Raw genomic sequence first — 24,065 nt, forward strand, 5'->3', positions numbered from 1 at the left:
TCACAACTACTTTAAAGTGTGAGACTAATAAAGATTGAATGCTTTGTCAGTACCTTTGGACAAAGGTATGATCAGGAGCCTTCGGAATCTACTTAAGGTTATTATGGGAATCAAGTTTCTCATCTGGAGCATTGTTGGTGTTTTAGGTGGGACAGTTCATGCACTGCAGGATGCTTAGCATTTGTAGCACATAGAGAACTAAATGTGGGTAGCACAGCACTCAGAATATGCCCTCCGTATTTCTAAAGAAGCATGGTATCACGACATCCTCTAGAGATGAGCACTGTGAATTTGAGAGGCCTAGAGCATCATGAGATAGGAATGAAAAGACACCTGAAGGGGGCTTCCCTGGTGGTCCAGTGGTTAAGAATCTGCCTTACAATGGAGGGGACACTGGTTTGATCCCTGGTGCAGGAAGATCCCACATGCTGCAGAGCAACTAAGCCCTGTGTACAACTACTGAGCCAGCGCCCTAGAGCCTGTGCTCCGCAACAGGAGAAGCCAACGCGATGAGAAGCCTGCACACCACAGGGAAGAGTAGCCCCTGCTTGCTGCAGCGAGAGAAAGCTTGAGTGTAACAGCGAAGATCGCCACAGCCAAAAAATAAAATAAATCTTTAAAAAACAAAAATACACCTGAAGACTTTAAGGGTGTTTATTTGGCCCATTGAATCATCACTGGAAATTGTTGGGTGTTTTGAAGAATTTGAAGACTGTGTAGTTGAGTTATTGGTACCTTACATAGATAAAATAGGTAAAGAAAAGATTTAGGGTAGATGGATTAACATTCGTCCTGAGTTTTTCAAAAGTATCCGGAGTTTCATTAAAGACTGAGACAGATTGTGCCCCTTCAACATTGTCCACAACTAAGTACCTACTGTTTGCTAGGCAGTGGTTATATCCTACCTCATGTGTTCTCTGTAATTCTCGTAACAGCCTTAAGAGGTATTTTCAGTTTACAGATGAGGAAATTAATTGTTTACCAGAGATAACATACCTGATACATGCTAAAACAAGGATCCAGCATCCCATTTCTTTGGTGCTAAAATCCAGATTCTTTGTGAGTTACACCATGCTGTCTTCTGGGTGAAAATTGATTGATGTAGAAACAATACCAACCTGGTGGGGAAAGGGATAATCCCATCAGAAGATGGGCTTGCCTTTGTGGCAGCAGAGACTCCTCTACGTCCGCATCTTGGCTTGCTTACTGTGCTACAGTGTTGGCATGGCTCTTGGTTTTGGTGCCTTAATTTCTCCTGGGATAGTAAACTATATATAATCTGTGAATTTGGGAGAAAGTTATTGTATGAGGATTTTTTTTTTTTTTGGCTGGAAGAAGAGCTATGAGGGAGAGGCTTTCCAGTTTTAGCTCAAATGATTTAGAAATAAACTTTGTTTCATTCTTAAGCTCTTTTTGCAGAAGGCTGAAGTCTAGAGTAAATATCTCAGTTTTCCATCATTCTTATTAAGTTATAGCATGTGTTCAAACCATTTTTATTTAAAGATACTTCATTGTTTTTGTTTTTTAAATAAAGTATCTAGAATAAATAGTGCATAAATGTAAAAAATATTTACTAAGTCAGTGAAGGGATTTATAGAAACTGTGTCTGTGATACATGTACAGATATATCTTAATGTAGCTAGTTCTTAATGAAAGAACCTCTGCCACTGGCTAGGAGTGAAGAGGATACCTGGCCTGGTTTTTCCCAAAGAAGATAACATTTCTTGCTTTGATTCCATAACCTTCTATTGGTATTGGTGATTTGCATTTCTAAAATCCATGCTGGAAATACAGAGAACAAGTTTGTAAATGCAAATTTTGTTTTCCTCATGGAAGGACTCCTCTCGATCCAAGTTTAATTAGACACAGTTCTTTAACTTGAATTATTTTTGCTTATTAATATAGAAATGCATTTTGATTACTTAGTGACAGTAGACTTGAAAACAGAGCCTTCACTTAATGCACTCCAAATCCCAATTTTGAGTCTTTTCCTTTTTATGGTTCGCCTATATTCTAATGATTTAACCCCTTACTGTCTTTTTTCTAATTAACTACTTCAATCTTCCAACAATTTGTTGGCATTTCTTGGAAATATAAGTAACAAAATTAAGACAGTGTCAACTGGAATGCATTTAGAATTAGATTGTCCTCTCTTCAGGATTTGCATAGATGATGTATGAAATCACATTAATTTGCCACTTACAAAGCAGAACTTATATATGAGTGTTTACAGCTTTATTGAGATACAATTTATATACCATAAAATTCGTCTATTGAAAGCATACAATTCAGTGATTTGTGGTAAATTTTTAGAGTTGTGCAGCCATCAGCATACTCCAGTTTTAGAACATTTCCATAACCACCCCAAATTCCCTTAAACATGTTTGTATTTAATTGCAACCCCTAGCCACAAGGAAGTACTGATCAGCTTTCTGTTTTTAAATGTGTCTTTCCTAGACATTTCATATAAATGGAATCAGATAGTGTATGGTGTTTTGCATCTGTTTAGTTTTAACTTAGCACAGTCTTGAAGTTCTTCCATGTTGTAGCATATGTTAGTATTATGTTCCTTTTTTGTTGCTGAATAGTATTTCATTGTATGGGTATACCATATTGTGTTTATCTATTCGCCAGTTGGTAGGCATTTGAATTATTTTCTGTCTTTGACTGCTAAAATGCTGCTATAATTGTGTGCAAGTTTTTGTGTGTATGTGTGTATGGATATATTGGATAGACTTCTAGAATCAAATTTATTATCTCCTTTAAGCATAGGGATTCTGTTCCTTTTTGCCTACTTGTCTTCTGTAAAGTAAGGTATTGGATTCCCTCTTACCCCCAAACTTCTTCATTTCTTTCCTTTTTTCTCCATTCTTCTTGCCCAGGGAGCACAATACTTGGGAACCTGAGAAAAACTTGGATTGCCCTGAGCTAATTTCTGAGTTTATGAAAAAGTATAAGAAGATGAAGGAGGGTGAAAATAACAAACCCAGGGAGAAGTCAGAAAGTAACAAGAGGAAATCCAATTTCTCAAACAGTGCTGATGATATCAAATCCAAAAAAAAGAGAGAGGTAAGCTTTATTTCTCTTCCCTCCCCACCCCCCACTCTTCTGCTTTCCCGTGCTTCCTCCTCACTCCACCCAAAAAAGGGGGACACTGTTTTGGTTATTTTTATTCTAAGGATGGCCTGCAAGGTAAATTGTTGAACAAAAGAGCTTCCGGGGAGATTTGTCGCTCCACTACAGCGCCCCCTCCTGGCTGAGTAAGAAATGTAATATGTGTCCACTGAATTGTGTTAAGGTGGCAAAATTAAATCCCTGTAAAACATTCAGCCACTCTGTGCCTTTTTTGTGAATAGGTGGCTCAGTTGTCTTACAGAGAGTCTTCAGTGAATTTTTTAAGGATAGAAAGAAGCTTTAAAATATCTACCACTTCACTTTTTTCTTTTATTCCGAAGATAGCACTTAACTTTAACCCTTTATATTCTTTTTTTTAATTCAGGTGAAATCATATAACATACAATTAACCATTTTTTAAAAAAATTATTTATTTATGGCCACACCAACACATGTGGGATCTTAATTCCCTGACCAGAATTAAACCCACGCCCCCTACATCGGAAGTGCATAGTCTTAACCACTGGACCGTCAGGGAAGTCCCCAATTAACCATTTTGTCTCTCTTGATCCTATTGTATTTTTACATACTTCAAATAAATTAATTTTCATCTTCCTTTTGAATCTTTTTATTGTTCAGTTTTGAAAAGGTGTTTATGAAATTTTGGTTTGATTCAGTTATTTTAATCCTTCTGATATTTAGCTCTTAAGTAACTAGCCATAAGCACTGTTACTGTTTTTTTTTTTCTCGTCTATATCTTTTCCATCTGTGCACATGTGTCTCCAACACCACCCCCCCCACAGCTTCCATTCCTTTCATTAATTTCAAGGTTGTGAAGTCTTTTGTGGTGAAGGATGTCTCATACCCTTAAAGTTTAATACAATAAAAGTGTAAGTCTGCGTCTGAATCTTCTACCATCCCTGCCGTAAGCATCCATATTTATCTTCATTCTCCTTGGATATCCATCTTGCTAGAGCGTTGATTCTCAGCCCTGGCTGCATACTAGACTCATGGCAGGGGGGCAGGTGGGTGTTTCAAAATCCTCCGGTGCCCAAGATGCACTCCAGACCAATAAAATTCAAATTTCTTTGGGTTGGACCTATGCATTAGAATTTTCTAGAGACTTACACAGGTGATTCCTGGTCTCCAGAGGATAGAAAATGGGAGAACAGCTTTCCAAAAAGAATTAAGAATGAAAGATAGGAGGCTGTCAGTGAAAGTGGATTCAAATATTTTGTTTCCCTGATTAATTTTATTTTTTGCAGTCTTATTTTTTAAAACTGCCCTCTTCTGGTGAAATGTGTATATCATTGTGATATAGTGTACTAGTAAATAATTTGAAAATGCCTTCCCTTCTCTAAGGAGCTAAGACTTGGCTCTGTCTTTCTTTTTACTTTTTTATTAGTCCTTTGTATTCTGGTTCTTGTCATCTGATGCATTTTGTAGCTAAGTAAAGAGACCAAGAAACAACACAGCATGACTTCTGTAGCCATTCTTGACATACAGTGTGTATTTCCTCAACCTAAGGTTTCTGTTCTTTTAAAAAGGAGCAGTCTGGGGGAGGGGGCAAAAAAAAAAAAAAGGAGCAATCTGACTTGGAGATACTGGCCAGTGCAGAGTTTCATTCCTAGGCCAGGTTTTGATGCTGCCGACCTTGAAAACCACCCCCCCCACACACATGTCCCTTACATTGTAATGTTCATCTGGGGCCCCTGGCAGTATTCTCAGCAGGGCTGATGGCTGTCATGTAGGCAGCTGGGAAGATAGGTGATTGTATATTTTAAAGGTGCAGGAGGGGAGTTCGTTTCTTTCTTTAGACCACTGCAGAAATTTGTTAGGCGGCATTATGCCTGATTTAAGATTACTGCCTGTGTGATGATTTTAGCATTTTCCTCGCCTCGGCTCCTTTTCAGCAGCTTGAACATTTTTCTTCTCTTCCCTCCCTATGTGGCAAACTGTTTTCAGCTGCCAGCTATGATTTACGACTTGGTTGCTGTGCCAGCATTCCAGCTGTGAGCAGCTGTGTGCACATCTGGGAACCTCCTCCCTTTAAGTGCCCCCCAAAGAGGCTATGCTTTTGAGCCTGTAAGTCCCCTGATTCTTGCATGGGATTTCCTGCTCAGTGCGGGTCCTGGTATCTTTGGGGACCACCTGGATGATGAAGGCTTTGTATCTCTCAGAAGAAAGCAAGGTGAATGGCAGATCAGAGATTTTATCGTGAAAATCAGACATTGGCGATTTAGTTCATTTGGGCAGTCTTTTGTGTTACCATTAGATAAGCTGGCATTATCTTCCATAGTAAGGTTTAAATTACCTGGTTTGTGTAAAATTTCACCATTTTGCTCGCATCAGTGCCATCACACCTGAATCAAACCCTATGCTCCTTATCTAGATTGCATGATTGCAATTTGACCAAGTTTGAATAATCCCCTACAGAATTTTTTTGTTTTAAATCCCTCTGCAGTTTACTCTATAAAGCTAACGACCTATCTCCATCAGGACAGGACAGGCACACATCAGGACCTCTTCCCCAGTGCATGGGGATTACAGTATGTGATCTCTGAAAGAAATTTGCTATTTTACGGTAGTTCTTTGCATCCCTTCTTAATCACTATTCATTTGTAAGTACACATGGCTATGTGAAAAGAAGTATTAAAAATACTGGTCAGTGTTAGGTGAACTGGAAGTCCAGAAAATAAAGATTGAGAGGTGGCATACTTGAAGTTTATAAAATGAAAAGGGATTTAGTTCACCTGGACTTGTTCATCATTTGAGAAGCAAGTTCAAGGATATTAGATTAGGGGATGAGAGGAGTTCCTATATGATGACTCCAGAATATTTAAGGGATATTAAGCAGTTTTAGGGGCCACTCCCAGTCCTTTGACGGAATACTAGAAGGACAGCTGCATCTTCCTGCAAAATAGCTCTTAGCATCTCTATTACTGGCTAACTCAGTATTGTATTTCTAAAGTTCTAAGAACTTTACAAATTGAGTGACAAAAATGGTATCCAGTGATAGTAACTTAGGTTGTGCTTTGTTGAGCTGAGAAACAGGGAGGTTTTTTACTCTTACCTCCAAGCTGTAACCTTTCTTCATCTTCTAATTATAGCAGAGCAATGATATCGCTCGGGGCTTTGAGAGAGGACTGGAACCAGAAAAGATCATTGGGGCGACAGATTCCTGTGGCGACTTAATGTTCCTAATGAAATGGTGAGAGAGATTGGGCCTCCCTCTGCAATTGTGTTTCTTTGCAGTGACTTGAATTCGTATGGAAGATGGTGGGGGGAGACTGAGTATTCCCCAACTAAGAATTTTGATTGTCGGGGATCTAAATTTTTAACTGATACCAGCTGTCAGTATTAAGTGGGAATTATGGTTCAGAGTGGATTTAAGATTGTAAAACTTTGGCATTAAGCCAAATTACATTAGCCCACAGACCAGAAAATGGTAGAATTGAAGTAGGAAACATGTAAATCTGACCTAACCATTTATTTACACAATTCTGAATCATTTACCATTACACCATGATCCTGTGGCCATGGGATAGGAATTGACTGAGGCTTTCTGCCACCACTGAAGACCAAGACCGCTGAATAATGTCTAAAAGAGAAAAGTAATCTTAACAAAAAGCATTAAGGATAATACTAGCCAAAGCACAAGTTATTTCATCCGGTAGAGGGAACAGCTCTTAGAGGAGAGTGTAGTTACTTCCCCTCAGTTTGGTTTCTTAAAGACAGAGTGGTTTATGGTGTCGCCCCACTACCTCTGTTTCCCTGGCTCTGTGTTCTGTTCCCTGTGTTCTGGCTTGTGATTTAAGTTTGATCTCTAAATAGAGGGTTCCTGCTACAGTGCCACTAAGGAAGCTAATTACCTTAAAAGTTGGATAGTCAGGAGGTTTAATATTTTATCTGATCCAAATTTTGCTGGTAAATTACCCAGAAGCCTATATTTGAAGAATCACTATAATCTGTCCAAAGTCAGGAGCTGTATTGACTGCTTTCCTCACTTAGCCATATGTGGAACTTAACGATTTACATTCACATATTAACTAGCTTTTTCCACCACAGTCCAAATTTGGATAGCTGCTCTAAGCTGTGTATTTTCCCCCTCTTCTTCCTATCCATAATGCTTACCTCCATGAGTTCAGCATCTCCGTTTTCTAGAAAAGGAGTTAGTTGTCTTTTCCCACATCTAAGTGGAATTTTAACTTAAAAAAAAATTTTTTTTTTTGATTTGGAATCCTGGTTAAGGAACTTGCTAGATTTTTGTTGTTTTTGTTACACTGGATAGTAAAGCAAGTGTAACTTGGGTAATTGAAATTTGCAGCTAATTCCTACATTTCATTCTAGTGACTAGAATTACATTCTTTGCTGACTTAAATTTCTATTTTCTTATTGTTCCAACCTACAGCTCTGACCAAAAGGATGAGTGTTTAAAAGGCCAGAAGATGAGGAGGGTTAGGACCCTTTCATGATCCAGATGATCCAGAAACTGGATTGAGCAATTTATGCGCAATCAATAGGGCTGAATGTAGCTTTGATTGTGTGTTCACTCACATGCTCATACACACAAATAAAACTTATGAGAGCAGAATTTATATAGTAGTTTAATTTTCAGCCTTTTAATTAAACCCGCTATGTATTCTAGCTGAAGACTTCTGTTTCTTCCTGATGTAGTAGTTAAATGATGTTTACTAACAATTTGATTCATTGACTTAAATTCCTTGAAATTGTGGAGCCGTTAGGATCGTTTTCCCTTTGATGGAGAGGAAATCAAGTCAGCTAATTCATAATTCAGTAACACAAACCAGTGTTTGGACAGACTCTCATTCTTCCTCTCTTCTAAGTCTCATATTCTTTCTCTCCAGGAAAGACACAGATGAAGCAGACCTGGTTCTTGCAAAAGAAGCTAATGTTAAATGTCCACAAATTGTGATAGCATTTTATGAAGAGAGACTGACGTGGCATGCATATCCTGAGGATGCGGAAAACAAAGAGAAAGAAACAGCAAAGAGCTAAAGGAGGGGGTGGTCTCTGTCATTTCTCTTTGTACATAATACATTCAGCTCCCTGCCTCCTCTCCTTTCTACCCACCCCCTTCTATCCTAAACACATCCATAAAAAATGTGCTTATCACTGTGCTCCACAGGAGAAATGTTGGTATTGGTTCTCTTGTAACATAACTGATGGTCTGATTCATGATAAGTGTCTCTCTGTGAAGACCAGGCATTTACATACTGTGTGTAATTCCCACCATTTTTTCCTTTGCCCTACTCTCTTCCTTCTGCTCCCCTGTGACTTCAAGATGAATTTTAACTTTTGAATCACCTTAGAGTCTTGATCTTTTCAGGGTTGGTTGCTTTTTAGGTGGGGGATTTTGTTATAATGATAATTTGGTTTCTTGCTTTGACTCTTAGAACATGTTGATGACCAGCTAGCCTTTGTTTTGAGATGTTGGGATGGAAAAGATGTTGCCCGTCTTTTTAAACAGCCAATAGCAACTGCCTACCTGTTGGGGCTTTCCCAACCTCATTCAGCTCTACCCAGGAGAATACAGGGTTCCTGATGTGGTCTTCTGGGCCACCCTCTGTCGTTCATCCTCACCATCCTCCCAGAAGAGCGGCATCCTTTGGAGGGCTTGAAATTTTACATTCAGGTTTGTCAAGGCACTCCTTCTAGCCCCAGGACATTTGGCCTTACTTCTTAGCAATCCCTGATTTGGCTTCTGCAAGTTGGTGAAGTCTGTTATAAAATGACAAGATTATTAACTGTGGAAATTTGTAGCTATTAGTACATGAGAATAATGGGGTAGGATACAATTGTCTTTATTTTCACATATGGTATGTATGTATTATTTCCTTCCATCTCTATCATTTGAATTATCTATTTATGTAGATGTGAGTGACTGCCTGGTGCTTGTGCCAAGGTGCTAGGCACCCTCCAACCCTGCCAACTTTTGTGGCCTCCCAAAGCAATCCTGTTACCAAAGAGGCTTCAGACTTCTCAGTGGACCCCACTTTCCCCTCCATGCCATTATTTTCAGTGGGGAATTCTTGGAGGGGAGCCACTGGCCACAGTATCAATTTTAAATATTCATAGCATTTATAATCATAAATTCCTTGCTTCATTGACTTCTGGATTTGCCACCAAGAGTCCCCAAAGTGTTAATGCCCTTCGCTTTTTCCACCCTCAAACTCTTAGTTGTATCTTTTTTTTATTTTTAATTTCTATGGAAGACTATCAACCTCTGAGAATGACAGGCCCCGGCGTTAGCATGCTGACACAGCCTCTCCCCAACTCAGCAAAGTATTTCTTCTTTGGCTTCTTCCTGCTTTGCTATTATGTTGAAAGAGTATTTTTCTGATCACAGCCTTTAGCCTTTGTTCCCCAAGAAATGCCCTACTTCTCTTTTCCCTTTTTTTCTTGTAGTTAAAGGGGGCTAGAGAATCAAGACTAAAAGTAAGGAAATAGCAGGGTTTTGAGCATCCTTGTCCCAGCCTGAAGCTGAGGAAATAACGAATAAATGCTTGAAATAGCCTTAACTCTAGAGTTCACCAGCCATTGAGGTTGTTTTCATGGTTGCTTTTGATTTTTAAAACATATAGCTGTCTGGCCAGGAGCATTCAACCATCTCTAGATTTTTCAGAGTAACGAGGGGAATGGAGAGATTGCTCCAGTTCACAGATGAGCCAAATAATATGCAAATCATACACCCATTCATAGCATTTGTTAACATTGCTTCCCTGCTCAGCTGCTGATTGAATTCTGTGTGCTTGTATAAATTATGTCAAAGATTATACTGCACAGTTGAGAAGACAGCTGTTGCTGCAGTGACATGACAGACTGGAACAATGAAGCTTTTGGTTTCAGCCATCCAGGAAAATCCTTCTGAATGGTAATGTGATTGGGTGAGAACTCATAACCCATACCTCAAATGGGTAGGAGTTTAATCTCCATCTTCCTTAACTTAAGGAATTAAAGGCCTAGATCAAGTGCTGGATAATTGACAGTTGTTAGTACTTAACCTGATGGGCATGTGAAAGAAAGAAAGGATGGTCAGAAAAGAGGTTTTTCGTGTGAGTAACTAAGGCTATCAATTAGGATGTGCTAGAACAGGACAGGAGTAGGCCAGAGCTGCTGAGGAGACCATCCGGGTCTCTCAATTTGCAGGTGGAGAAAATGACAGCTCATCCATGTAACTAGTGTGTGTCTTCCAGGAGGAGTGGGCATGTAAACAGAGTACAGTGACCATATTTTTAGAGCACAAGTCTAGGCCATAGACAAAAAACACAGCCGAATTATTTGATATTGAGATTGGTCTTGAGAAACCTGGGACACATGGTTGCCAAGGTTATGGGTAATGTTTAAGACATTGTTTCAACAAAAAACCCCCAGTATTGTCTACTATTCATCACTGCTTTAATACTTTAGTTTTCACTCCATTCATCTTTTTCTGTCCACAGTTATTGAAATCAAGGTCTTATACTGTGTGCTGCCCAAACAACTTGTTCTCTCCCTACGCCAGTTCTGTAGGAATAGAGGGAGCCAGCCGCCAGTATTCATCTCAGCCCTTCAGAAGAAAGGAAACTAGACGTCTGCCTGTGCCTCCGGCATTTGATGGTGTCGAGTAGTTGTCCAGGCCCTTGGAGAAATTACAGCCTCGAACAGAAACCTGCTTTCATGGGGCTTTCTCCTCTCAGAAGAGTTAGTAGCCCTGGGCTAAGCATTCTTAAATATCTAGGTCTCAGGTGCTCAAAGTGTGTTTTTCCTGTGTTAGTCCTCTTTCAAAACACCTTTCTAATGCTGAGTTTCTTGTAATCAGCATTCAAGGATTTCTCCTTCCACAGAATGTAGCAGAGCTATGAGCAGCAGAGTCTACCAAGTCAGCATAGCTGCTTCTCTGAGCCCTGGGCTGGACAGAAGCCCTCATGTTAAGATCAGCTGTTAGAGAATGTCAGCCCTGATGGAAGCACCCGTTTTTAACCTGGAGAGAGCCGTATCATTTTTCCTTCTGCAGTCCAGTTTTCCTCTGCTCAAGGGAGCATTTGGACCTGTGGTGGTCTGACACTCGAAAGTCTAGATGGTTCTTGGCAGTCCCTCAGCCATATATCTGTACTACTTTTTGTTGTTGAAGAAAAGCTGGTCTTGTTCTTGGGCAGTTTTCGATTATTCTTAACTCTCTGTTCCTGTGCTGTAGCCTCCCTGCAGTTCGATTTCCTTATCTTTAGGCCAAATCCTGGGGCCTGGGGGAAAGTGCTTGTGATTTTCATCTTGTGATTTGGTTGGATCTATGTTTAGCCCAGCTTACCTAAGGTGCAGAGGGGTCAGAGGGATCCATGTTTGGGCCAGTGAGTGATTGTCTTTGCCCTTAGGGTTTAAATTCTGGGGCCTAAAATAAGCTCACGGTAACACAAGAACTTCAGGAAGGGTTATGTCATTACATTTGAGATGTGGAAATGGTTTCTCACAAACGAGGTCAAAGGAAAAGCTCATGTGGCATCCATAACTCCATCCTTTTGGTTTAGGTTTTTAGAGTGAAGGTTAAGAGTGCTGAGATGTGTACTATCAGACCACCAAGCAAACATACCTGTCAGGGCAGAGAGAGGAAAGGTCTGGACCCAATGTATTTTTTTCATTTTGGCTCTCCCCATAATCATAAAAGTTATGTTTTTCAAAAAACAGAGGTGTTACCTGGCTTGCCCCTAAAAGCATACGCTCAGAATTGTGGCCCCCACCTGCCCAGTTAGTCACAGTGGATTTGTATTGAGCTGTCCAGTTCCTGTCACATTAGTGTACATCAGCATTCACTTCATTCAATGGACATTTTTTTGGCCCTGGGGATACAAAGTTCAAAAAGATGCAGTCCCTGACCTCAAAGAATTTTCATACCGCTGCATAGTGTAATAAATGTTATAAATGGGCACATATTTTATATTTGGGGGCAGAGACCACTGGTTGGTGTAGTTTGTGGTTCTAGAGTAGTAGGGTGATGGTTAGGTTCGTGTGTAGAAAAGATCTGTGACCTTGGATGAACCAAGGTAACTGGCCATAGATGAACTGCAAGGGCTTGTTTTAGTCCAGAAAGTAAAAATAACAGGTTTAGTTAGAAATGCTACTCCTGAGAGGAACAACAGGTTAAGTGGGGGTTGAGAACCCCTGGCTTTGGTCCCTATTCTAGGTTCTTTGCCGAAGTATTTAATAGTATAGTTAATCCTTGCTTGTGGAAAGCGTCAGCTATGTTGCATAGCCAGTTTTGTGTTGTTACTTCATTGCAGATTCTGTAAAATGTATTCCTTGCAGATCAAGAGTTGCTCACACCCTTTTCAGTTTCTCATCCTTTTTGAAGGAATTAACATGAGGCTGACTTGGAGCCTGAAACAGGGACATACTTTCCAATGACAAAAGACTTGCTGAAGAGAGGGCTTGGGCCCATCCGGTGACACCTGGGCCTCTGTTCTGGACAGTGTAGTTTTATTTCACGCTGCAAGATGGTGATTTCTAAGCAGATACTTGTGTCAGTTATGCAGAAACCTCCCAGAAATACATGTGACCTGGAGTTTTGGATTTAATCCATCTGGGGAGGTCCAGGGTGAGGCCGAGCCATGCTAAGAAACAGCCGTGATAAGAAACGGTCTGACCTTAAGAAATGTCCTAGTTCTGACCATGTGACCACAGGAAAAATGATACTTTTCTCTGCCTGCATAATTGAGAGTTGGATAATTGAAAGTTGACTTAAAGGTGAAGGTTCTTTGGATAGCTTCATAAAAATTCTAGTTTCTTTTTGCTTGCGCTGAATTTCTTGAATTTTAAACTACCTCATCTTGTCTTGTTAGAGTCTCTTCAGCTTGTTGTCGCCACTTGAACATCATGCTTTATTCTGCTTGCTCAGATGGAATATTTCCTCTTTGTCGAGAGCATGTTTTCTAGCCTTTTGTTCTGATCCTCATTTCACCTAACATCTCATGTTGCTCCTCTGTCTGAGAAATGTTTTAAGATAGTTTAAAATCTTGGTTCATTGGAAGAAAGTGGTCCTCCTGCTATTTGTCTCTGAGGTCAGTAAGAGAAGGAGTTAAAACAAGGTGGTAGGGGAGGGGACAGAACCTGCGCTGGAGGCAGCCAGCAAGGGAAGAGCCATTAATTAAGACCATTTCAAAGTCAACTGATTGTGATCATTAATGTCACAATAGATCAAAACCTAATTATCACAGCCTAGGTAAGAGCCATCAGTATTAATCAGAAAATCTAATAGGAAACTATTACCAAGAAATTAGGCCAAATTGAACGCAATGAACTTTTTATCTTGTCATTCTCTCTCCTCTCCTTTTTTTCTTTTTCTTTTCTAATTTGGTGATGTCCCCTGGCATTGGTGAGTGTGACCCTCACAGTTGACCCAGGCCCCAGTGGCCAGTTTGTCATGCTTTTTGAGGAATTCTAATGCAGGCTGACCCTGAACTGTCACTGCTGTTTAATCAGTCTTGAACTTTCTCATCACCTGGACTTACCCAGTGTGATCAGCAATCAATGAAAAAAGGTTTATATTTAGGTCTTGAAATGGTTGGTCCTTCCTGGAACTAGAGTATCCCTGGTGAACGTGATACTGTGTGTGTTGATGACTCACTGTTTGAGCCTCTGATGTACATAGGGTCCTGTTGCTCTGGCTACTGCAAGTGGGTATGGAGGAAAGGAGGTGCTTCCTGCCTGGAGATTCTTCAAAAAGACCTTAGAAGATACCGAGTGTCATCCTATCACGGCACTTTTAAAGGTTCAAGTCAGTGTTTTGCAGTTTCCAGTAGCTTACAATTTGATTCTAACCAGGACTGGCTGTGGGTTTAGTTTAGTTTATCCCCTAGTTTTAAGATAACAGTCATATAGTGATTTCTACCAGAATCCAGTATAAATCCAAAGGGGGTGGGGATGTTTTTCTTTTGCCTTTTGTTAAAGATTTAGGCCTCTGGCAGGAGGTAGGAATATTACAAGAGTCTCTGACTAGTTAATAGAAATCACTTCATACCACTTCATACCCTCTCCCTAAATGGAAAAGTAAGTGTCACCATCTGTCTCCTTCATCTTGAGCTGATGTGAAGATACCATAACTCCTGAGGTTGAGCTGTGGCAGAAAGGGTGGAAACTGCCACCCCTGGGTGTCATGGGGGAAGGACGAGTGGCAGCAGCGGGTTGGTGGTGCCAGGGTTCCCAGGGGAGCCTGTAGAGAAAGTTGCCGCTGCTGTTGCTGGCCTTTCCCCACCAGCATGGAGCCACCACCACTGAGGAAGTGGTTCTTGGCTTTCTGCTTGAGCGTGGTGTTGCTTCATTCTGAATTTCAGGATTTGGGTTACTCAGTATAGAACTTTGAGAAATCAGTGTGACTTAGTCCTTCACCTCTTATGGTAAACTGAGTATTTCTTTATAAAAGAATTCGTGCCCTTAATGTTTAAAATGTAACTTTATTTTCAGAATGCCCGTTAACGCGTGACTTTCAGAAGTTTGTTTCTTCTCCAAGACTCCTTGCATTATGCTGGATAAATAATAGGCCATCAGTTAACACTTGTGGGTTGATTGAGTTCATCTGGTTTGCAGAGTGAGCTGTGCCTACCTACTCCTTTTGCTCTCAAGTGCACTCTTGAGAAAAAAATGCTCCAGGATGTGGAACAAGAACTGAGTGGATGCTGACTGTGTGTGCCAAGCTCCTCCGCTAATTCATAATGGCTGACCTTGGGCAAGTCACTCCTTTCAATGCCTCAGTTCCCCATCTGTCAAATGGGGGTAATAATACTGACCTACCTCACAGGGGTGTTGTGAGGCATTGTAAATCATAGTTGACAGAATACTTCAGGGTCCTCGATGGAGGATGCTTTGAGCCGAAGTCTAGGTTTTTGTCCTCACTGAGTTGTCCCAAGGTTGGAACTACTTAGTGACCTCGGCAAGTTCTCTGCCCCCCACCCCTCATCAAAGCTGCTAGTTCAGATGTTGACAGTGTTTTCATGAATGTTGGAGTCTTAATAGTCCAGACTTACATAGGATGTTATGGAGGACGGCACTCAGTATTTTCTGTCTTGCATCCACAAGAAGAGGCTGTTTGAGACCGAGAGCATTGGATTAAGGAGTCAGGGGTGCTACTGCTTGTTTCTCTGCAGGTTGGGAGTTAAGGCTTGGAACATACTGGAGCTGTCTCAGGAGCAAAGTACACACCCTGGGCGTGGTTTATGTTTCTCACTCCCTGAACTGACCCCAGGACAGCTGGGTCACTTCACCTCTTCTAGGTATCTGTCTTCGAGCCTCCGCCTCCCCACAGGAACCAGCTGGTTCAATAAACATAACTGCGTCCTCCATCCCCCACCAAAAAAGAGCCACTGTGGAAATTTTTTTTTTCTAGGGACATGATTAACACTCAGAATTGGGCATTGATACTCCTGAGAGCTTCATCCAGTTCACTGTTTTCAGCATCTGTCATCTCTTTCTTAGTGTCCACAGTCTGAACCTGACCTTGACCTTTTTTTCCCTCTGGTTCGGGAAAACTTTCGGACACTATTTGCCCAGGTGTGGGCTCAAGAGCCTTACTCTCCATCTCAGTTTAGGGGCTCAGCCGGCTCCTCTTCCCAATAGGGCTCTTTCTCTCCCTCTCCTTGGCCCTAGATGTGTAACCCACGATAAAGCACAAGGTCCTGGCCCCTTGCTGCAAGTCACATTCCAGTTCTTGGTGTTTTGTGGACTCTGTTCACAGCACCGGCAGCACCAGGCGGTCCTGGGGAGGCCTGGAGGATGGAGGGAGCACCGTCTGCCATCCTGCCAAGTAGTCAGGAGCTGATTTGCCCGCAGCCCACAGGCCTTCCCACCCCTTCCCACAGGATGGGCTCTGAGAGACTCCAGGAGCTGGGTTTTTTTCAGCACTCAGTACCATCCTGAGCAGCAAAACAAATCACACTTTGTAGCCAGATTTCTGAATGGAAAAATGGGAAATTGAATTCTCTATGGACCTTTTTGATTTGTGGGGGAGTTTTGGTTGTGTTTCTTGGTTATATTTCAGCCAAACATGTCTGCTTTTGATTTTTTTTTTTTTAGGATAAGTGATATATATATGTTCGCCTTTTAAATGTAAATGTTTCAAAGTAGGCAATTTACGTGTTTTCACACCTGACATCTGATGCAGACCTCATTCTCTCCCCCCTTTCACCCACCCCCTTTCCCTCTTTTCATACTCTTGTATTGGTTCTAATAAATGGTTGCTTTTCAAGTACGGATCCTGAGTGGTGGTTTGAAGATGTGGGTCTTACCCTCCTTCCTTAATTTGGGCTCAAACGTCAGTCAGTGGCAGCACATGGGTTTCTGAAAGAGCTAGGAGAACAAGGGCTTTTTTTCTAAGTATTCTTGGTCTCTGACTTTCTGCAAACAACCACAGGGTGGCGCAAGCCTGAGGGAATAAGAGAAAGTGTACCCTGTTCCCTACTCCTTCCCTTAACCCCTTCAAATTCTGTGCCTTCCTGATCTCCGAGCAGAGCACCTGTCTGCTCCAAATGGCTGGAAGAATAAACGTTAACCTTCAGGGACCCCTAGAAAAGTCAGCTCCTAGTTACTGAATTTGTGGAAAACCACATGGACAAACAGGTTTGAAAATCCCAATACTTGTGAGTTTATAAAATGACTGATCTTTTTGATTTGCTTCACAAATACCAAAGGAATTGAGCATCTTAATGATTGTGGGGCATGGTGGGGGTGGGGGGCAATTGGAAGTTGGATTAGAAAGAAAACGTAGATAATTAAGAATTTGCTGGGCAATGTAAGCCTGTCGCAGTTCTGAATCGCCTAGGAACCTCAGGAGCGAGAAGTGAAGACGGAGGGATGCCAGAATCCAGACATCCTCCCACTGAGAGGCGCCTCCTCTCCTTTTCCACCATCTCTTATCTGCAATTCTCCCTCCTGTTTTCCCTTCTTGCTGCTGAGTTATAGGGTCTCCCCAGTCTAATCTCGTAAAGTCTTATGAAGACATCTGTAGGTTGGCTGGTTTAATGGTCCATGACCTCATAAACATGGGACAGGAGAGCCATTTGGTCCACTTCAGAGCCAGACCCTTCTGGACATTATTTATTTCCTACCTCTGAAGCTGGGGACTGCTTGCCCCCTTCCCTTCCCATCTCTTTCTAGTTCTCTCACCATCACGCCACTTTATCTCTGCCTTGGGCCCGTCAGAAAGCACGACTCTGGTTTTGACACTCGCTCCCACTCCTAAACAGCAGTGTCTCGGTTTTGTTTCCCTCCGGTGTGTCGGGATATGCCGGCCTGGCACTCAGCTAAGCTCTTCGCTGCTCATCACTCTTCTCCCGGGAACCCTGGCCCTCAGCATGCTGGACGAGGCCTCGGCCGGCCGGCCGGCCAGTTGTGCCTCCCCCTTTGTCTCCACTGAAGGGCTGCGGAGCTCGCAAAATCAATGCAGCCCCAACAGCCTGGGGAAGATGGAGGGCCAACGCGTGGGAGTCTGTGCTTAGCTGGATGACTGAGTGCATAGCTTGAAATCGCCCTGTTAAGAGGAAGCAGCCCCCCAGGCAGCCTCCTGCTTTTGGAAGGAAGTGGGAGAGGGGCCTCAGAGCCTCGGTGCTGGGAGCTGCTGCACCACAGTGTGTGCAGAGCGCAGCCCGTTAGAGCCTGTGGATAGGCCAAGAGGCTCTCCAGGCCCAATGTGTGACCTATGGTGGGTGGGCGACAGACAAGGCAAAGCCTGGCCAACTGGTGTGCAAGCAAGCCACATGGGCACAGTGTGGAGGGTAAAGGGGGAGGGAGAACCCGCATAGACTCGCCTGCATAAAGCTGTGAACCCTGCGAAGACATGAATGTAAGAGTCTGGTTGTTTGCTCCTCCCAGGGTTCTCCTGCTCCCCCAACCCCCTCTGCAGCTGTAACATCTTGCTTTCCAGGTGCCAGCTCCCTCCTCTCGCAGCTTCTGTCTTTATTTGTGCGTCGGTATTTTTTATGGTTTCTCCCTTTTGTCTACTCCATCGTGTGTTTTTCTCTTTGTCTTTTTTTTTCCTTCTCATTTCTGGTCTCTGCCCCCCATATTCTCTCCACCCCCTTCAAAGTCCATAAGCAGCCTCAATTTGGACATTTAATTTCAACCCCATCAAATTATTATCTTTCTTGCAACAACCTGGGACTCTTTATGAGCTCTTTCTACCCCACGCCACCGCTGGAAACAGGTGCATCTCTTTCTCCGTATAATGTGGTGCCCCCCACTCCTTCCCAACCCCCAGACTGGGAGAGGCGATGCCGGCTCAGCGGCCTCATGCCTCCTCTCAGCAAAGCCTTGTGCGATCATTTGGTTATGAGCCAAGGAGAGAGAAAGAGCTGCTGAGAATTGAGCTTGCTGATAAATATGGGGGCTGCTGAGATGAAAAGGTTTGGGGTTATTATTGCACCCTTTCCTCTCTCCCCCTCCACCCCTTCTTCCTGCTGCTGCTCTCTTCTGGGGAAGGTAGCTGGTGAGGAGTGGAAGCACTGGCCACAGCGGCTGCAGCTTACGAAATTCTCCTATATCTGCAGCAAGCGTGGGGGCAGGGCAGGTGAGCTCTGCCGGGAGAGGGAGTGGGGGCAGGGATGCTGAACCCCCTGCCTGGGCTGCACAGGAATGTGATGGACCACTCCTGCTACTTCCAAGACCATGCAGCACCTCTCCATGCAGCCTGTTTCCGCCTTACTTCTCACCCGTCTGTAACCTGCTGCTGCTTCCATTTCAACTCTCTTGGCAAGAACTGGGAGAGTCAGCTCCCAGAGACCTGGAGCTAACCAGGCTCTCGCCTCTGTCACAGCCCCCCTGCCTCTAGTCCCTGTCTCACTTCTCCACTCCAGTCTGCACCTGGAGCTGGGAGGTGGAGGGGATGGAACTGCCCCTTTGATCCTGGGCCAGAGCAGGGGCTGTCTCTTCCTCAAAGGTGTTGTTGGGGAGGATGCAGGCACGTCCACTCCTAGACTAGGACACCGGATCTCTCCACGTATTCTCCACCCTTCCTGCCTCTCCACCACCTGCCCCTCTGACTTTTTCTCCTGTTAAATCATTAAAAAAAAAAATGTTTCCCTTTTTTTCTCTCCCTGTTCTTTTATTTCCATGTTACTAAGAGTAGACAGCTAGTAAGAGGGGTTGAGGGAAGGGGTTGAGAGGAGATGAAAAGTACACTTTTTCCCCACTTCTCCTTTGGAGGGATGGGGAAGAGCATCACCGTTTTCCTTTTTCTGGGGATTGGAGCAGCTCTCTACTCTCAGCCCTTCTGATTTTCTCAGCAATGCTGTCTAAAACAGGGATTCTTAACCTTGAAAAACCATTTCTATTTTTATTGGTTTCTTTATGATTTTGTAGGGGAGAGAAAACCTTGCCATCCCTACAAAGTCAGTTCACTGTGTGATATTTTTCCGTTAGAATTTTTAAGATAATCACTTTTGAGAATTTCATAGCCCTCCTTGAGATGACTGGAGTCTCGGGTGTTGTAACAAGGCTGGAAAACACTGATATTTAGTGTCCAGCTAAGCCAATTGGATACTTATTTCTGTATGAATCTGTTGCAGCCTTTCAGCGTGGGAATAAAAACTTTCTTCGTGGGGGACTCCTGTTTCTCTATTGGTCAGTTTAGGGGATCAAGGGCAAGTCAAAACAATTCTCAGATTCCCGCCCTCACCCCAAAATGCCGGCCCAGCCTGCCTGTAGAGGGAGGTGAGAAACAGCGATCTGATCGCTCATCCTCTCCCTTTATTTCACCCCACACTTTTTTCACTCATTGTGGATCTGAAGGTTTGGATCAGAGAAGAAGGTTTCTGGTTTGAATTAAGGAGCTGGGTCAGGCATGATTGGGGAAGAACTTGCAAGCTTGGATTGGAGGAGGTGGAGCAGGGGAGGGAGGGAGGGAGAGAAAAGGGGGTACAAGGATGTCCCCGCGAAAGACTGGGAGACCAGAATTAGAAGGATGGGAGAAAGGAGGCTTGGAAAACCATGATGTGCTGGCAGCATGTGCACATGCGCATGTGCCCTACCGCAGATAGGAGGAACGAGGACGCTCAAGGCCCTTCAAGATGGAATCCTCTGCGTCCAGGCAAAATATATTCTCCTTCACTGGACGCAGCCGGCTGGAACTTCACTTCTGAAGAGCTCTGGGCAGTGAATCAATGTAGTGTTTACCCTCATGTATCCTGAGTTAGAATAATCTTTGCGGTGGACTGGATGACCACCCAGAAAATCTAGAAACTGTTTTAAATTTGGAACGCCCTTCTGCATCCTGAATGACTTCAGTTTCCACCCTGGTGTAGGAGGTGGAGTGCCTGGAATCCTGATGTTTCTTCCTTCAATCCCCAGTTTGCTTCCAGCATCCCAGGAAGGGTCTGAGAGGAGAGTGTGTTGGGTGCGGTGGGAGTGGCTGTACAGGGGTCCAGTTGACTGAAGGCAAGGGTCTGCTAATGTGCATTAGAGATTTCTCAGAACAAAATAGTTGTGGCTCTCCCCCCAAAAATGGATGAGGCAAACAGCTCCCCTTTTGCCACCAAGCAAATGGCAGGTCTGTGTGTGTATGAGAGTTGAAGGGGTGTGTTAACTTGAGTATAATCAGTCCTGAATATTCATTGGAAGGACTGATGCTGAAGCTGAAGCGCCAATGCTTTGGCCACCTGATACGAAGAACTGACTCATTTGAAAAGACCCTGATGCTGGGAAAGACTGAAAGCGGGAGGAGAAGGGGACGACAGAGGATGAGATGGTTGGATGGCATCACCGACTCAATTAACATGAGTTTGAGCAGACTCCGGGAGGTGGTGATGGACAGGGAAGCCTGGCGTGCTGCAGTCCATGGGATCACAAAGAGTCGGACACGAGTGAGCAACTGAACAACAATTCTGAATATATGGTTTTGCTCATTTGAATATGTTAAATTCCATGGAGTCCAAGTCGAGTCACTCTAATGGAGGGAATGCAATGGCCTAGGTAATTCAGGGAGAAGATCATCCCCAAACCCTTTATGAATATGGTTGAGAGGTGCTTTGAACTGTGCTTGGGACAGGCTCTGGAAGATGCCTTGTGGGCCAAGGGGAGGAAGTCATTAATAGTGGCAAAGGAAAGCTGCTCATAGCTCTGTACCAGGACAACCATACAGATCAGAAGCAGAAAATTGCAGGCACTGTGTCTATTCAGGTGGAAAGGCAGAGAGGCCAGAAAGGGCCTCAGGGGCAGCCTGCTACTGCAAGGCTAGCAAGCATATGGGAAGGTCAAGGGCACAAAGAGTGGCAGGATAAAGTGTGGTTTGAGAGAAATTAGGAAAGAATAGATGCTCACAACTGACCTTGCTCCAGAATTAGCCAAAGCATCAGCCCAGAACAGCCCGGGGAAGTGGGAAAAAAATCATCAGATGAGAATTCAAGTCAGGTTTTGTCATCCATAGGCTATATGATATTGGTTAAATTAATTTCCTGTGCTGGCTGTCAGTTTCCTGAGGGGAGTCAGCTCAAATGTTGAATAATTATTTCATTTTTCACAAAATATTTTATCTTTTATTATAATCATAACAAAAAGTTGATAAAAGGAAAAAGTGGAAAAACCATACTTCTATCACATTAATATAATACATATTTTTATATTTATGTGCTTGATCAGATTTTTACCCATAGAAGACAAATTCATATTTTTACATTGTGTGCCATTGGCACAGTGGTAAAGAATCTTCCTGCAGATGCAGGAGACACAAGAGATGTGGGTTCGATCCCTGGGTCAGGAAGATCTCCTGGAGGAAGAAATGGCCACCACTCCAGTATGCTTGCCTGGGAAATCCCATGGACAGAGGAGCCTAGTGGGCTACAGTCCATGGGGTCTTAAAAATAGGACATGACTGAGCACTCAGCACTCACCATTTTGTATGTTTTTGCTTATCATAAAATAGTTCCATAGCACTATATATTCTTTCTTTTTTTTTTTAACCCCAGGTGAAGCACAAATAGCAATATATATTCTTAACAATTATTGCTTAAAATTAATATGAATGTACTACATATGGATTCTACCAGGACCTGGGTCTGGAAGGCCCCCTTCTACTTCTGGCTGCTTCAACTCAGCCTCGTACCTTTGAACTAGTGATGGTTCCAGTGTTCCACCCTTAGCTCTGGTTCTCATCCCTGGGTTCCCTCCTCCTGAGATAGCTCAGACACTCTCATCATTTCATCCACCACATATGATAAAGCTCATGAGTCCCAGACCTGTAACTCTGAGCCTCAACTGTTTCTCTGTCCCCTCTGTGTCCACGTGCCTTCCGCTGCCCCCTCCTGAGCATCCTGGAGGCTTCTCCAAGCAAAGAGCTTTATGGATGGAGTTACATGTTGTTTCTTCCTTCTGAGCTCACAGTCTAGGATATAGTTGGTGCTGGGGGATGGTCATGACAGACTTTCTGAGAGATGGGCGGTGAACAAGGATGTGAACATAATTTAAAGAATGACATGCACTGCTGTGGTCCGGGTTCAATCCCTGGTTGGGGAAATAAGATCCCACAAGCCATACTTCATGGCCTAAAAAAAGAAAAATGACATTACATGACATGACATGATGGGAGGTTGGATTTGTCTCCCTCATTACCTTCTTCCAGCAGATCTTTTCGACCCAGGAATCAAACTGAGGTCTCCTGCATTGCAGGTGGATTCTTTACCAACTTAGCTATCAGGGAGGCCCTCCCTTGTTACCAGCAAGTGTGAAACTCACCAAGAACACTAACGTGGTTGGCAAGACCTTCCCTGCCCAAACACTCTGGCCTCAGCTCCAGTCCTCCTCCCGCCCTCCTGCTTTCTGCATGGCTCTGTCTGGGTCTCAAAACCCTTATCAGTGAGGCTGGCCCTTGAATCACCAGAAGATGTTGGACGGGTATTGGAAGGAGATGCTGGAGAACTCTCCTAGGAGAGCAGGGGAAATATCTATGATGGAGAGTGAATAGGGTTTCTAGAGGGTGAGAGGATGGGAAGAAACCAAGTCTCAGAAGAAAGAGGAGAGAGGAAATAGAAATGGTGGGTGAATAAAAGGAGGAAAAAAGAAAAGAGAGTCAAAAGAAAGGTGAGAAGGATGAGGTATGGTGGAGAGTGAAGGAAGAAGCATCACGGCTGGGAAGGGCAGCTGAGTTGTGTCAAGGCACCTCCTGGTCACCATCTCCATGAAAGAAAGATGATGAGAGTCTCGACAGGGACAACTTCATCCAGCCTCCTGTCTGTGAGATGGGGTGGCGGAGGGCTGTGTATCCAGGAATGTCAGCGGGTTGATGGGTCTTGTCACCAGCTCCAGAGAGGTCGAGACCAGACCGGAAATAGGGCTGGTACGAGGGAGGCTCTGGCCTGAGCAGGGGTAGGGTGAACCTTGGGCGGAGGCAGAAGGATCAACGCTGGGCAAGATACACACAGAGCAAAGTAGAGCTGGCCGTGCAACGAAGGCACCGATACCTCACAACTCTGAGAGAGACCACGCCCTTCGTGGTCTGCCTGAGGTGTCACAGTTGATTAGTGATAGAGTTGGGCCTGGAACCCAGGTCTGTCCTCCCCAGAACTTTTACTGTGTTCTGTTCCCAGAGGCTTTAACTGTGCCCTCCTCAGTCCTGGGGTGCCTGCTTAGGGCAAGACTGGTCATGATCAAGGGGAGGCTGGGCATTGAGGAGGCCTGGGAGTCTGCTGTGAGTTGGCCAAGGGAACACAAAACCAGCAGAAAAAACAGGAGGCACTGGGCGAGGGGTGTGGGTGGGGGAGTCACCAAGGCCTGCCTGGGAGGGGATGGTAGAAATAGACCAGGACTCAGTTCTGAGAATGGCCCAGAAGGTACCTGCCACTAGTGGTCAGGCAGCCTGAGGTGATCTGGGGGTTTGTGCTGCCCCCTGGTAGCCGTTAGGGGAACAGCAGTGAGGACCGTCAGCGGCCAGGCAGGTGTGACCTCCACCCCCCTGGGTAAATGTCTTGCTATCCCACGCGTTC

General features: G+C 43.8%; 1 protein-coding gene across 14 annotated transcripts in view; it reads left to right on the forward strand.

Annotated features, from left to right (window-relative positions):
* Nucleotides 1-16,345, forward strand: part of CBX5 (chromobox 5) — a 34,136-nt gene extending 17,791 nt beyond the window's left edge. For 4 of the 14 annotated variants that reach the window (XM_081483664.1, XM_081483662.1, XM_081483663.1 and 1 more), the window contains 3 exons: nt 2,883-3,069; nt 6,228-6,325; nt 7,983-8,442. In XM_081483664.1, coding sequence (XP_081339790.1) covers nt 2,883-3,069; nt 6,228-6,325; nt 7,983-8,133 — 436 coding nt within the window. In that variant the 3' untranslated portion in view covers nt 8,134-8,442. Of the gene's footprint in view, nt 1-2,882; nt 3,070-6,224; nt 6,326-7,982; nt 10,010-10,577; nt 10,819-14,568 lie in introns of those variants that run through there. The other 10 variants (XR_014051621.1, XR_014051615.1, XR_014051622.1 and 7 more) reach the window with 7 other exon arrangements.
* Nucleotides 16,346-24,065: the final 7,720 nt, after the last annotated feature.

Source organism: Giraffa tippelskirchi, chromosome 4, assembly GCF_054371585.1.
Source record: "Giraffa tippelskirchi isolate mGirTip1 chromosome 4, T2T-mGirTip1v1.2.pri, whole genome shotgun sequence".
NCBI lineage: Eukaryota > Metazoa > Chordata > Mammalia > Artiodactyla > Giraffidae > Giraffa > Giraffa tippelskirchi.